Source organism: Manacus vitellinus, unplaced genomic scaffold, assembly GCF_001715985.3.
Source record: "Manacus vitellinus isolate BGI_N305 unplaced genomic scaffold, ASM171598v3 scaffold_15_pilon, whole genome shotgun sequence".
NCBI lineage: Eukaryota > Metazoa > Chordata > Aves > Passeriformes > Pipridae > Manacus > Manacus vitellinus.
Window position 1 is genome coordinate 8,394,316 of NW_021939122.1, and position 16,535 is coordinate 8,410,850.

Consider the following 16,535-nt stretch of genomic DNA (forward strand, 5'->3'; position numbering starts at 1 on the left):
GCAATTTTGATAACTTAGCTTGTTTTTTTCCACCTCTTCCTTGGAGAGGTTTCAGAAATCACCTAAGAATTTGCCCTGTTATTTAGTGCAAATTGCTGCTTATGTATAGCTGAGATTACTATAAAAGCCTGTTCAACAAGCCTGTTTAACATAGGTACAAAAGCCAAAGGGCTTGGAAAAGGGAGGGCAGATATTCTTTGAACCACAGACAGAGAAAATAGGAGCAGGCAGCAGGTTATCAGTTATCATTCTGCAATGTTTGAATAGAAATAATGTAATAATGAAATTCATGCTCTAAATTACTTGGTTAGGGAATTAGTAGTAGATGAGGGGAAGCGCTTTCTTCCTTCTTCATGGCACTCAGCACTGTGGAGAGAAGAGAAAAAAAAAATCATGTAACTTTGTGGTGACTTTGCACAGATCTGTGTCAGGCAGCGCAGTACAAAACTCAGAAAGCAGAAGTACAGCTTGAGTGCCATTGAGTATCAGAGCTCCCAAAGAAGAAGAGAGAAAAGTGGGAGTTGATCAAAGTTGCTATTTTCACTTGTTTTGTTCTGTTCTATAATGGCCTTTGTGACTGTTAAAAGAAGGTAACTTGTTCAATTACATTTTTTCACTGTCACTTTAACTGACTTTTTACAGCAGTAGAGATGGCTGAATGTATAGTTTCTCTTCGTGGAAAGGGAGAGAACTATTTCAATCAGCTGCATTTCTTGGCGCTGGCACAGTATGTTTCCTATTTTGTAAGCTATCTGCCTGGGGCTGCTCTGCAGGGCAGGAAGGGGGAAACTTCCTTACTTGCAACTCCTATGAATTATTAAGCATTTGTTTACATGCCTTACTTGAAGGAAATTATTGTTCCTTAGCTTCTACTTGTTCCCAGAACAAAAATTACAATGTGCATAACCTTGTCACAGGTGATGGATCAGTGTTACTGTATTGGAACGCTATCATACATTTATATATTAATATATAAGTATATAAAACACTATTTATTATCTAAAACACTAACATGATTCAGCCTGTGCACCTCTCACCTTGTTCCAACAAGCTAGAGCAATGCTTACTCCTCTCAGTTTGCTTGTAGTAGTATGTTGAAAGGGGAGTGATTTGAAATGCAACTCCGACTGTTTTTATGGAAAGAAAACCTTGCAACACAGGTTTAAAACCCTTTCCTTTTGTCACAGACATAAGTGGGGGCTTCATTACCTCCAGGAGCTGCAATGCAGAAGAGCATTCCTTGTTATAGCAAAAAAGCCTACTGCTGCCATGCGTGCAGAATGTATCTATTCCAGGCATTTTGCTGTCCACAAGAATACCCCCTTAAGGCAAGAAGCATGGTTTCTTTTCCTTCCTTGCTGGAGGCTGACGGGGTATCCTGGGAAATCATCGTGCTGCAATTCCCATACTGTTGGGGTTTTTTTTTAAGCATCACTTCCGAGCAGGCAAGACACTGGAGCACATGAACCCAGGTCTAACTCCAATGGTTATTTTGGTCCCTGTAACCTCAGCTAGCTTAGATCCTGTGAGCAGTGCCAGAGTGGCAGCCCCTCAGGAATGGGCTGACCAAGCTTTTGCGCAGTGTGCTGATCTCTGCAATCTGTTCTTGGCTCCCCAGCAAGTGGACGCTAAGTGAGCTTGGCTTTGATGACACACACAAGCTGATTACTCCCTCTGAAATACCAGCAAAACTGGGAATGTTCTGACATGCAAGAGCTGGTGCCCTCAAGACCTTGCTGAGTTGTCCTTGTCACCCGGAGGAATGCCTCTGGTCTGTGGTTGTACTTCCAGGAAATTGTCGCTGTCTAGGTTTGCATGGAGCTTCTGGGCCGTCTGCTCCTTGCACAGGCACAAGGAGGGCTACAAGGTGCTCTCAGAGAAGGAGACACCTTTGCAATTTACTGGCTTAAGAGAGCTCTGGTTGTAAACAGTGATACTGCTCTAGCATAGTTGATATGTAATAGTCTTGCCAGGTAAAATTTACAGTTCATGTCATTGAATTAACAGATTATTTTGCAACTGTACTTGGTTACATTTATGCAGCTTTTAGACAACAGTCACAACCATAGGATTTTTTGAGAAACAGTTGAAATTATCTTCCGTTTTTCTTATTCTTAAATCCTCTGATATTGTCACTGTTCTCAAAATAATTTTACAGAAATTCTGAAATTAGTTGTAATTCTGGAACAAACATTCATTTCCAATTTGGTTCAAGATAATAAAATATGATTATCATACTGCTGTTGCAGTTTGATGAACTCCAGAACCCTGTATAGAAAGGCAGAGCTTTCCTAGCAGCTGCTGTACCAGATATTTTTTCTTAAAGTGAGTTTAGTTTGAAGGAGTTATTGTTATTTTAAATAATGCTAAGGTAAAGTTAGAGATAGGATTTAAGACTGGACTAGTGCCAGGGCATATGAATTATTTAAAAGCAGTGGATTTTTATTTGTGTTTGCAGTCTATAAGCCAGGTAGCTAATGCCTTCAAATGTAAACATTAAAAGGATGTTCTCTTTTCAGGAATAATCTATATCTCAGAAAATTTAGAGATTCACAGGTGCAATTAAAGTTTCTGTTCCAGATTTGTCCTTTTTCTTCCTTTGTTTCACACTCTGGAGCAACATATTCACTGGTATTTTTCCTGAATGGGCAGTATCATTATGTTATTGTATATGGGGGACAAAAAGGGAGCAGGATAGGGGTTTCAAATTTCAGTTATTTGGAAATTGTGACATTGGGGTTGTTTGTTTGTTTGTTTGTTTTCCCAAAATTCGTGATCTGTTCCTGTGATTTAGAAATTACTCCCTCACAGGATAATACTATTACCTGGTTAATCATAAGGTACTTTGCAGCTAATATTCCTGGAGCTCTAATGTTCAGATCTTAATAATAAGCTTTTAAAAAGGCTAAGTTCTGTTCTTCCCACGGGAGTCTCCTTTGGTCAGGACTAAAACAGCTGAATATGGCCCAAGTTGTGCAATTACATTCTCAAGTGTTTGCTAATAGTTTGCCAAAATTTTTTAATCATTGACATAATTTCAAGGAATTACATTGCCTGTATCTTCCAGATTTTTTCAGTATTGTAAATGGTTCTGAACAGATAATTCATATGTACAACTTATATATTTTATTTTTTGGACCTCAGCAATGAAGTTGAACAATGTGCCTCAAGAAATGAAGATGGGAAATACCACACTGGAGTATATTCATTATCCCACTTCTTGGCTTTTCACCCAAAGTGGCTACAGCCAGATGCTTCTGACAGAAGTGCAAAGAACCTCCTCTTTCCTAGCAATTATGTTCAGTACTAAAAAAACAGAATTACAATTTTTATGTAATTTGTCCATGTTTGATTTTCTGAATGCTATGTTATTGTACTCAACAACTGGCTATTACAACAAATGCCACAGTTTATTTTAGGGGGGAAGGTATTTCAGTTTATGGCTGGGTGTTTAGCAGTGTCAAGTGTCATCTTGTTCCACATCTTCAATGAGTTTTTCCACATCTCTCTGAGTCCTTAATCATCCTGCAGTGTGTTTTTTTGAGATGGCTACATTAGTATTTCATGCAGCATCTCAGATAAGGCAACACCATTGAATTGCCATGACATGTAGTATTGTATTCCCCCTATTACCCTGCACATTTGGTAACATTATTTATTCTTTCCTGTTGTTGTTTGTTGAGATCAGTGTCTTGCTGAGTTGCTCAGGACAATATCAAGTTGACTTCCTTTATTGCTAATTTTAAACTTTGCAAGATTTATTTCCTATATTTTGCATTTCTGGACCCTCAACTTACTGTTCAACTTGTCCCACATGAGGTACCTCATTTCTCCTGAAATTTTACACTTCCATTTTCATTTATAATTTCAGATAAACGTGGATCTTACTGGACTGAAACTCCACTGGTTATCCAATTAACTTCTTATAAAAATAGACATTATATTTATTACTTCCAGTTCTTTTGCACATAAATGGTTTTTAATGAAGGACTGTGTATTCTTAGCAGATCAGCCTGTTTATTCTGAAGCTCTTTCAGCATTTTTGGATGCTCACCATCTGGGCAGGTTGACAACTTGCTAACATACTGCTGTCACTATCCAGGCCTTCAAACAGGAAGTGAGAAGGGGTCAGAAAGTCCTTTTTCAATTGAAATAATTCAGTAGGAGGCATAAAGTAAGGCTGAGTTGAAAACAACTTTTGAGAATTCAGAAACTGATTTGATGAATGGGAGATTGGGAACAGTAACATAATTATTGCCATCATCCACTTCAGTTTATTTGGAGTATAAATAAACAATTATATGAATATAAATATGCGTATTTAGGGGCAAATTGCTTTCTACTGTAACAAATTTGAAGACAGAAGTATTACACTGCCATAACTAATTGGAGAGATTCAAAGTCTCAAAGCGCAAATACAACACTACTTCTGTATAGCACACTGGAGGTCTTTGTAGTTATAGTTCATTTCAGGAAAATTCCTGAATAGAAATAGGGTTAGGTTCGCCTCTGAGCACTTTGTTTAAGTGAACTATAAACAGAGACATGCCTGTAACACCAGCCATTAGAATTCAGAGTCATCAGTAACGAAGAAAAGTTGCCATTAGCAGTAAGTCAGGCAGTGTACCGCAGCTCTGTCTTGAGGAATTGAACTCCCTGAGACCTCGACATTTATCGGTCAGCTCGTGGCCACAAAAACACATTCAGCCATTCTAATCAATAGAAGTCTAAATCACAGCTTTACTACCACACTCAGGTCTCCAGATCAGCGAGTACGTGAGGAGAAGGCTTGCAGACATATGAAAGGTAGTGGCAAGTGTTGGCAATATGTATAACAAATCAGAGAGAAAGCCTGCTAGGCAGTGGGGGAGGCATTAGCAGCTGAGTGAATTGAGTGTTTGGGTTTGTATTTTCCATCTGCTGAACCTGGCTTAACTTCTGTCCTGGCAGGGCCCTGGCCCTTGTGGTGGGCTGTAGCGTGCTTACCACTCCATATGTGTCACCACGGTCGAGACTAATGTAACAAAGAGGTGTCAAAAGGAAAAAATTCCACATATTAGGATCAAGGATGTAGTGCATTAAGTTTGTAAGCCTCTTACTACATTTTGCAAGAGCTGGGTGATTGTCTGGATTTTCAGGGGTCCCCACAGAGGAAGAACACATTCTGGTTTTGCAGTAAGGAAAATACTTCCTTGAAAGGGAAAATTTCCAGACTCCTGAGACTTGCTGTGGGCTGATACTCTGTCCCTTGTAACATTTTGGGCATGATGACTTCTCTGCTTTCTCTTGGTGCTATTGTAAGTCTGAGGACCGTTCGTTACTTCTGTGGTTTAAATATTCTTTATTTTCCATTGAATGCTAATACAATATATTGTTATGCTCATATACATAAATACAGGTTTTAGACAGTGAGCTTCCCACTAAAACATATCAAAGCATATCACACATCTTATTAATTATGCCAATAATTGTTTCCCATCCTCAAGTGTACTTTGAATGGCTGTTACAACCCCTTCAAATAAAGGTAAAAAAATTAAGATAATAAAGAGAAGTTATAGTTAAAATTAAATACAAACCAATAATACATTTCTGTTTGTTTTGTTACCTTACACAACAAGATTTTTCCTTTCTGAAGGAAAGAGTGTACGAAGAGTGCATTTTGGAATACTTTTTCAATGGAAAATAAGTAGAAACAAAAAACCCGCAAGTCCTAGACATTACAATAGACAAAATAAAAAAAGTTACACGTGGTGTAGTGTCAGGTATTCTGAATGTATTTTATATATCTCTTCCAGAGTAAAGAGGTGTATATTCTTTTATATTTTTGCTCTATTAAAAATAATGAAGTAGTTGTAGGAATACAATACAATTCCACTAACCTTTTTTTTATGTCTTAAACGTTAACACAACTAAGCAGCATCAAGGATCAGCAGTACTCATTAATAACCTTCAGTACTGTCTTCTGTAATACATTTAGTACTTTACATACTCTGTCAGTCATACACAAAACAATTAGGGAGTTTAGAAAATCCATTACAACTACAGAAGACAACCAGTCAGCCACAAGTAAGATAGACTTTGCTGAAAGAAAAGGGTTTTTTTAAACAACGTTTTTAAGAAGTATCAATGTATATATGATAAAAGGTTCTATTCTAGTTATTGTCTGAGTCTTTCACTGATACCAGAGGGAATCCTGAGCAGAGAGCCAGGATGGAATATGGCCTTATGCTCAGATGAGCTGTTAAAATGCCCAGTCTCTGAAATTAGAACGAAACAGCATAGGGAACCACCTAATGAGCCTTTACACTCTTCTACATTAAGGATTATGAGTTTCGTTCTAAAAATAACCCGGCTCCTCATGTGGTGCAAAGAAATGCTATACTTGCACAATAAGAAACTGCCTGTAGTCCCTGTGAGTATCCACCTGACATAAACTGACTAGAGAAAGGGATTTTCAAAAGAGAACAGATTTATATTCAGCATTTTATAGTAATTAGTTGACCTTCCAGAAAGGATATAAGCATTAAAAACTTTCCAAAAGAATTAGTACTTGACTGCAGGTCAAATTTTCTGCAGGAACAACTAAACCAATAATGCAGTTACATACTCCAGCAGTTTAATCTCTTGCTACCCTCCACTGTACTGCTGTTAGCTTTACGGACATCATGAATGTAAAAGTCTACTGACTCACACCCTTGCAGGCTTTTAAACTCTTCTTTTAAATCCAGGAGTAACAGTGAATTCCCATAAGTCTGTCATGTTATTTCAGGAAAACAATCACAGCACTACTGTAGCATAGGGCATAGCCAGCATGGCTGGCTGGCTCTGAAATATGACTCCATGAAACAATTTTCTCAAGGTAGAATTGTGAGACAATATATTGGGCAATAGTGTTTGTAAATAAACGTTGGTAGCAGATTAGCAAGGTTCTCCGACTCCACTTAAATTCATAATATGTCCATAATAAGAGGGATACATAGCTATTACCTCTATAATTTGATAGAGAGTGCATGTAGGCAAGTATAATGGGAAAAATCAGATCAAAGTCAGCGCATGTAACTCAATAGGACCTTAAGTAAAAGACTGAAACAAAAGACAAGATGAAGCCGAAAACACTTCATGATTTGCTGGTAGATTGGAGATGGGTTCATGACTTTGCATTTCATTTCTTTGCCATGCAAGCACTGAAGAAGAAATGGACAAACTGAGTTCATAATCACAGATGTGCAGCCAACACTGAGAAATATTAAAAAAGATTATTTGGGTTCATCTGGGGTTTGAAATCATGCTCATATAAAAGCTAAAAATATATAAAGAAAATAAGGTTTGACATATAAAAGAAACCTGTCAGACAAGAGATGATTTATCAAGATGATTTTTGAAAATGTATTTATTAAGAAAAAATTTGGACGTTTCAGCTGTGAAACATAGTTTAAAATCTTTCTAGACACACTGTAAATACTTATGGAATAGGTAGTTATTAAGCCAATTACTGACCAGAACCCAGGCAGCTATGAATAAAAAGGTATCCAAAAAATTACCATATTAGAATATTATTGTTCAAGTGGGATTTTTTCTTTTCAAATAACATTTAAACCCCCTCCATTCTTTATAATAGAAACATAGTGTTTAGGACTGGCTTCTTAAAATACACATTAATCAGCTCATGTGATTAGCTGCCATGCATATGATTAGTATTATTTGCCAGTCAACATTTGTGAATGTTAGAAATGTTAGAAATGTGTATAAATATACATGCTATTCATGTGTATATTTTAAAGATGACACTGGAGCCACAATGCTTGATAACTTCAAGTGAAGTGCAGAGGTTTCTAAAATAAACTTGAGCTCTCTTCCTGAGCTCTACCAAATCATCTTCAGCAGCAGTGTAGGTTTCTCACAAGTGATGCACTAGATCTATGTAAACAAAAGACTATTTTAACTTTGAGTTTGTAATAGATTTTGATGCCAAATTCAAATATGGCACAGCTTAACAGATATAGGTATCCTTCCTGGAGTTGCATATGCTATACAAACTGAATTTATCCTGCCAAATTCAAAATTCCCTGAATTTCAGAAGGATCTGTTACTAAACTTCATTGCAGGATAGTAGAAAAAAATTACTTCACATTCACTAGCTTCATTCAGAATAAGGAATAAATTCATTGAAGACTAAATAATTCAATTACAGTGAAAAGACTTGACAGGGACACACAGAATTCATGCAAGTGATGTGTGACAGTTCAGCTATAGAAATATTGCTAGCTGAAAAATAAGCTGTGCTTCTAGCTTTCAGCACAGTAACAGCCCCAGTGTTATACAAGAGATTTGTTTTGTGCTGCTTCAGCATCAGGTGGAGAAAGACAGACCTTTACCTTGTCTTTTATTCTGCAGATTTCTTTATAAATTTTAGAGAATTGGGTGCTTCCAGCTATACACAGTACAAAGCCCCATCCTACAATTAGATGTGTATTACTGAACCCTTCATCCTATAGCCAGATCTATATAACTAAATACTTTTTTCTTGGTAGAGTTCTGTTTAAATTAGTGAAGCTTCACATAACTGCAAGGATATGTCCAGGTGATAATTTATAGACTTGTGTTACAATGTAGTATTTTTATCAAGGACTTCTTTTTGTATGTAAAACCCACCTGATCTTCAATATTGGACATCTTCTATGCAGTACAACATTGTGTTGGGCAATATGCCTTCTTGGATTTATTTTATATGTGTATAATATATACACAAATAAAAAGTATCACCTGCAAATAATATTTGGAATGTGAAAGACACAAAATGTAAACATTTTATTTGGCAGTTTTTTCAAACAGGTGAATAAATAAATGGAAAAGTACATCTTAATATTCTTTATAGCAACAGATGCAGTTGCACACATATTTACATATTGTGGATGCAAAGAACAGTTAATTTAATTTCCTTTTGTTAAAAAATGCAACTTCCAACACCACTAGACTTGACAATTAAAGATGAAGATACTAGTAATACTTTGTTCTAGCAATCTCAACTTTTAAAGGCATTCATTTGGAAGTAAGATAAGAGAGTCATCATGCATTTAGTTCATTTTGTCCGCTTACGGTAGAAAGTCTCATGTAATTTCAGAATTATGAGTGTCATGCGCTTAAGTCAACTCTGACATGTTTATAAATCAATGTAGTCCCCTTAAAACTTGAAGCAAAGAGAAAATCTATGGATTTATCGATGGAGACATGTATGAAAGATCTTGGCGCCTGTACGTTTAATTCTTGAAACTTCACAAATTTTGCCTTTTCCGCATCCCAATAATAGACTTGAGTAAAAGAATAATCACTTCCAAGAATGGCATATTGATAATTACTTATCTGAAGTGGTTGGAATACCATTGACCCTCGGGATGGCATCCTTTGTAAATCCAGAAATGCTGAACCACCCCATTTCATTACTTTAGAGTCCCCAATAAATCTTGTTAAGCAAATGTATACATCCTCTTTCACTTTGAAATGTTTCACTGCATATGCATCTTCCATATCTTGGATATCAAACCGCTTAACAAATTCATTGGTTCCTTTGTTCCATTGATATATTACAGGTCTTTGGGAACTACTTGACAGAATTAAATGTGGTTTGCCAGATATTTCAAGATACTCCACATCAGTATCTCTGTACCAGGCATGCAGAGACTGATGGGAATAAAATCCATTCCCATTCCACTTGTAAACTGTGGTGAAACCAGCCTTTGAACTGTCTGCAACAACAAAATACCAGTCTTCAGCAATCCTGAAAGTTTCAATGTCATTGGGTTTTCGGATTTTAAGGATTTCAATATCTTGAATTTTTATAAACTTATTAGCAAAAATATCTCTTTTATATATGTGGGAGCCTCCAAACAGCTGTGCGACAATGACATACAGCTGACTCTCAATAACTATAGGTTTACACACAACAGTCGAAGTACCTATGAAGAGAAAAGTAAAAGACAGGGTTAGCACCACTTTTGGATCAGCTGTTGGAATGTTATTTGTCAAGCTGTATTCATACCTGTAATGTTGTCATAATTCCTGAACATCACTTCCACATGGTCCCATTCAAGAAAGATGCATTTTCCAGTAAAAGGCTGAGCAATAACCACGTGTTCATCATTCATATATGAGAAAGTATCTACTGACAGAGATTGGTATGGCAGGGACTGATAAACTACAAATTCTGCAAAAGTGCACACAACAGATGATAATTATAGGGATACTTTACATACTGTACTGAAAAAAATCTGCTTATCAGACAGCAATTTTTTACCAATTACAGTGTTTCATCACTAGTCCAATTTTTCTGTTGATAAAGGAGCACTGCAATTTGGTTTTCAATCTTTCTTAATCAAAAGAGGTGCTGTTTTATGTTCCAGTTCTCCAAATCCTTATGTAACATATTAAAGTCTGAGTAGATGCTGCAATATAAGACTCCGCTCGCAAATGATTCCCATGTCACACTTACACCTGCACAGAATTCATATTGATTTTAGTGGAAGTTCCATCCAGCATGCAGACTTCCTGCTAAAATGGGCTCTAGAATGAAAAACTATAGCTTTGACTTCAATTTAACAAGATTAAATAATTTGAAGCACATTACCTGTAATAAAGCAATCAAATTCTTCTGGAGAGAGGCTATTGATTTTGCGCTTCTTATATTCTGCTGGGCTTTCACAGTAAATGTCTTCGACTGTTGCATTGGTGCTGCCCAGCCATTCCACTAACCACTTCAGTTTGCAGTCACAATTAAATGCATTGCCTCTAAGATCTCTACAACAAATCAATCATGCATTGAAAATAAGTAGTCAGCTGATGTATTCCTCCTTGCAGAACAAAAAAATAGGCTCATGTTAAATATGTGCCCTCTTGCTTATTCTCACTTGATGCCTTCCTGGCTTAATTTGTCCTGACCCATAGTTAAATCCACATACCAGCACACACACAGATTTAATTATAGTAAGGTAAACAAGGAGACCTTAACTTCATGATCAGCCAGACATTTTTGTTGATTTCCCCAAGTTTACAGGTACTCAAACGCTTACCAAACTATTGACGCCTGTTTCTTTTGGACTACACTTTCTCTATAAGAGCATTCTAGATAACAAAATAGGAATTAACATAACCTTATGGTCAGCCAGTCAGTATTCACTGTCCCCTTTAGATATACTCATTTAGGGCTTTAGGAGACACAAGCAAAGGTGCTCTGTTCAAGTCTTTTACAGCTGTCTTGAGTTAGATTTCCGATCGTATGTACAGGAACAGGCAAGTGCCAGGACCAGACTGTGTAACCACCTGGCCATGGTCAGTCATGCCAAGTAATGCTACCAGATACACTGACCATCTCCACATCTTACTACTGCAGCTCTACACTAGGAATTCAGCCTACCTTGTGAATACAGGGACCAGGCTTTTTCTGTGCTTATTATGCCAAATCAGATGAACCGGGATGTGGTATAGTGTAAACAGGATCTATTTCAGTGAAGCAACTACAGAATTTACCTGTTTATCTATGCTTTGTATTTTTACTGGTATTTGGTTATATTTAAACAAGCTGATGTTTTGTTTTGGTTGCAATTAGATTTAGCAGGGGATATGGTACTTACTAAGACACATGCTTTTGTGATACAAGATAGCTTTCCCAGAAATTGCTTGCACATTAAAATGTTACTCCATTAAATACCTTCCCCTCATGCCTTGCTCTCTCATGCATCCCTAAGGATACTTCTTTCTTATTCACAAAGTATTAATGAACATGCATCTTTATTACATAACTACTAACAATATTACTTATCTTCATAACTGGTGGAATATTCAGAACTAATGTAAATTCTCAACAACAGTAGGTAAAAAAAGAATCCTACTCATTCTGTGTAGTCTCTATCCAGTAATAAAATCTCCTTACTTGCTACTGGTTTGAATGGTTACTAAGAATGTCCTCTAAAATAAACTCCTTATATTTTTAGTATAATTAATAGATTAATTAATTGCTTTCTTACACATTTGTTAAAGAATCCAAGCCTTTGAATATGTCTTTTGGAAGGGACTGGAGATTATTATTTGCAAGACTCCTGCAAAAGAAAACACTTCGGTATTAGTACTCGTTCATGGAACTACACATTTTTGCAAGGTGTAATATACTGTGTGGGGTTTTTTTCTTATGGTAAAGAACACTGGTATTCTCCAGCACTTCATTGTAAAAGACTGCTTTTAAGGCTAGCTCATTTACTTTGTGACTTTTCCTTCTGTTAAACTGCCAAGCCTCCTTCTACTTTCACACCCTTCAGCAGCCTTGCAGCATTTACAATACCTCACTTAGCAGAGTAAAAAGTGCAATCACCTTTGGTGTTTTGCCAATGCCATTTAACATTTTAAAACAATTAGTCATGATTGGATCTACTGATGTTTTCCTTAAGAGATCTCAATACATGGTGTTCATATTACTGCACTTTCCCCACTTTCTTGTAATCTTTTCTGGAAGGAAAATCTTGGTACTATGTTACATTGTGATGGGTTTAGGTTTAGCTCATAGTTTTTGGAAATATGCAGTAATAGACAATAAATTGCATGAATTTCTATCCTGGAATGTGCATGTGTGTGTGTGTGTATGTGTGTACAGGACCGGCAAAAAGCTGCCATTAATTCCCAATTTTTAATATTGGGAGAATTCATTTCAATTCAGTGAGTATTCTAGCTAGTAAAAGTGATGAGGAAATGTGAGCAGGCTTTAAACAAACAATACATAACATTTCAGTCAGGCATATCTGTGTGAGTCCACCAAAGGTCTTGGAGATGTCTTAGAGCACATGACAGAAAAAGAATGATGTTGTAGGGTATAGTTTACACCTCTTTCAATTAACAAAATTATTTATTACTTATGAGAAGAAACAAAAATGGAAAGAAATCATTCCAGTTTAAGATCCCAGTTAGAATTTGCAACTAGTAGGACTTGGAACCTCTTCTGTTTTAATTTGTAAACATAAAAGTTATTTATTAACCACAATTATTTTAGTCAAGCAAAGACACTTAAGCATAAACTTAAATTCAGGAACAGGCCTAGAGATACTACATCTGCTGCCTCATTTAAAATTAAGTGTTTGGCTTATCAGGAGTAGTAATTATGAGATGATTCCATTAGTCCATTCTGACTTCACCATTTTCAAAGTACATCTGATTGCAATACTGTATGTGTACGTATCGTCTGCTTCACTTATGCGTAATTTTATGCTCAAGAGCAATTTTTGAAAGTCAGGTGACTCACATGGAGAAAGCTGTGTGGACTTGCAAGCTGAGACAATTTAAATGCCTTGTATAGTTTTTTATATATTATTATATAGCAAACTGAAAGGGATGATGTACCTGGAAGTAGCAGTGGTTCACCACAGCCATGGGAAAAATTTAAATAAGACAGAAAAATTTAAATAAGTTTATGCATTTGTCAATTTTTGAATGAAAATTATGTATTTTATATTTCACTGTTAAAAAGCATACTTATACATTAGAAACCATTGGCTTGTCTAGATGGTGCTGGTGTTTGGTGCTGGTATTGGCTTTATAATAAGAGAGTAAATGTTGACTCCAACATGCAGTTACACTACAATCACAATTCTGAAAGAAATGCAATCAAAATTATATATTGGGCATAGAAATTATGGTCCAATGCTAACTGTAAGATTTTGACATCAAATTAGTAAATTAGTAAAAAGAAGTTATTTTTCTTTAATTTTTATTTTCTTAAATCTACTCTGATCAGAAAATAAATCCTGTTGCATAACAATAAATATTAGATGTCTTTCTTTTACAATAAGGACACACTGTAATTATCAAAGTTAATGGCATTATAGAAATACAAATGTTTGGATAGCTTACCTCATTGCAAAAGTAATGTTGTGAAAAGGGAGTGAACAGATTAAACAGAACAAAGTTCATCTTATCTAACTTCATAAAACTCATTTGTATGCTTATTTACTAAGATTCTTTTTACTATATGTTATGTACACAAGTACTGTCTTGTTTTTTAAATGAAAAATGTCTCGGGGTGCCAAATGATTATTCTTAAAATGTATGTGCAATTTTCTCCGAAGGATGGGGAGTGGTTCTGCAAGCAGATTAAACTAGTCACATTCTGTGGTGCCTTTGCAGTTATTTTCCGCAAATTTCTCATTGTCTTTGTGAATAGCACTCCATGGACAATAGCAGCATGATGCACAACTCTATGTCCCAAAAATATGTGTGCAAATGGCAGTGGCTCCTCAAATGTGGTTGTCTTTTGCATATGTTTTCTCTTGTGAGGCTCCTGAAGCCTCCCCAGAAACCAATGTAGCAGGCAAGACAAGATGTTACTCTTGGACTGTATGCTCTGTGGAGAAGAAACTGTGCCTTTCTCTGTGTTGGAAAAGCAATTTTTTCACTGGCGGCAGCAGCAGATAATAAATAAGTAAATGAATATAATAAATAATGTACTGGACCCATTTGTGAATATGAAGCTATTCATGTGCATAACTATTTTGAAGATAGGGTCCCAGTTACCAGCCTTATCCAATTATCCACCTTTTTTAACAACAGTATAATTATGCCTGTACCTCTACTATGGGTTGTTATGGGATGTGCACAACCTTTTTATGTAGCGTTTTCCCTTTCCTCTCTCTTTCCTCTTCCTCAGACCTAGAACCATTCCACAAGTAACTTTATCCACATGAGTAGTCACAGTAGGCTTGGTGGTAAAGGATGTGGTGAATTGCAATTCCACTATTATATTTATGCATTAACTATTTAAAATGTAACCTTTGCTTTCTCTCCTCTGTCAAAATATAGGAAAGAAAAAGTTAAATGACCCTGTTTCAAAACCCTCTTGGAAGTCATCATGTTAAGGCCAAAAGGTCAGAATCCATTCCTCTATCTATAACACACAACCCAACAGAGATGCTTCAGAATACAGTTGCTTAGAACTGGGTATAAACCCACATCAGGCACACTACACATTTTAGTCTCCCTTTTTCCCACTATTTTTGTATTTTTTTCTGTCTTCTTATAGTGTGTATTGTGTTTTCAATAAATTTATTCCTTGTTAAAAGATAAACTTGCTGTAAGGTAAGAGACAAAAGCCTGTCTAGAAACTGTCTCACCAGCTCAGAGCACAACGATGCCGCTCCTGTGTTTGCAGTGAAATGTTGTAGGTATTTGTTGCCAGTGTGTGTTTCACCTGCTGAGCAGAGTGTGAAAAACTCCCTCGCTGGGGTGGGCATAGGGTGAATTGATCCCAACAGCCACACTGGCATCCAGAGTGCCTTGGACTAATTTCCCCTATTGGCTAATGCAGCAAGGGCCCTGCAGCATGTCAGAGAGTAAGGGTTGGCCAAGACAACCAAAGGGCTGAGCAGCATCACAAGGAATGTTATGCAGACCCCAGTGTCAGTGTGTGACAGGTCCTGACTGTGGGATGCTCCTGTTTGTGTGCAGGAGAGGACAGGGTGCAGAGCAGGGCTTTGAAGCCAGTCCTGCTGGAGTCTGGTTGCTCTACTTTACAGTGAAGTGGAATGAGTGGATCAGTAAGACATAATAAATGCATCTTATTGCAAATCTTTGATTTAAAATTGTTCTGGGTGGGAATTTTCAAATTTGATTTAGTCAAAGTCTTTTGGATACTGTTAGTGGCTGAAGTGGACATGGGTACAGGCAGTGATGGCCTGTCCCTGAAATGGCTGTAAATATTATTCTGGATCCATGCCAGGCTGGGGTGCCTGGGAAGAGCTATGTGTTCATGCCTCAGCCTCTCACCTTCCTAACCATAGCTCCCACTTGCCTCCTCCCCATGTCCCAAACTGGGACTCACTTCATCAGTGCCAAGATTCCCAACTCCTTTCTCTCTGCTCCCACATGCTCAGTTGGAAATCCCCAGTGCTCAGAGCAGAGAAAGTCAGGGAGCTACTGCCAAACATGTACTGCTTGGAAGCTGTTTGGGTCATTGCCTTCTATACATACTATAGTTTGGAAGTCTTTGGTGGAAACACAAAGATTAACATGCTAATCAAATTGCTATTGATACCACTTAAACAAATATGAACAGATATATATCAAAATGAGAAATTCAGCAACACAGTGGTTCAGTTACTATATTAAATATATCAAGTAATATATCCAACCACTTTACTTACAGGTGAATTAAAGATTTCAGTCCTCTGAAAGTATTTCTTGAGATGGACTTAATGTTGTTGTTCTCTATGAACCTGTAATGGGTCGTAAAGTCATTCTGGTCAAAGCAATGCCTGGAACTAGGAAGCCCACCCACTCTACTCAATAATGCCAGGAAATATACTTTTGTCCACTCACAAATATTCTAGATGAGGAAGGCCCATGAAAGCATCATCACTAATAACATCAAAAGTGTTGGACGTAAACAACCTGCATAAAAAAGTGCAAAACAAAAGACCAGCTTTAGAAAATGGTTCAGCAAGCCATGGTAGGCCAAATTTCCACTGCCTGGTTTCATGTTTTTTTCTGTGCACTATAGGACTCTA

The 16,535-nt window shown here is 36.9% G+C and overlaps 1 protein-coding gene across 3 annotated transcripts in view; it reads right to left on the reverse strand.

The window, feature by feature from the left end:
• Nucleotides 1-8,775: 8,775 nt before the first annotated feature.
• The window catches only part of LGI1 (leucine rich glioma inactivated 1), a 30,451-nt gene continuing 22,691 nt past the window's right edge, over nucleotides 8,776-16,535 (reverse strand). For all 3 annotated transcript variants that reach the window (XM_018069165.2, XM_018069166.2, XM_018069167.1), the window contains 6 exons: nucleotides 16,348-16,419; nucleotides 16,173-16,244; nucleotides 12,018-12,089; nucleotides 10,622-10,791; nucleotides 10,037-10,201; nucleotides 8,776-9,953 (listed from right to left, as the gene is read on the reverse strand). In XM_018069165.2, the coding sequence (XP_017924654.1) occupies nucleotides 9,133-9,953; nucleotides 10,037-10,201; nucleotides 10,622-10,791; nucleotides 12,018-12,089; nucleotides 16,173-16,244; nucleotides 16,348-16,419 (1,372 nt within the window). In that variant the 3' untranslated portion in view covers nucleotides 8,776-9,132. The remainder of the gene's footprint in view (nucleotides 9,954-10,036; nucleotides 10,202-10,621; nucleotides 10,792-12,017; nucleotides 12,090-16,172; nucleotides 16,245-16,347; nucleotides 16,420-16,535) is intronic.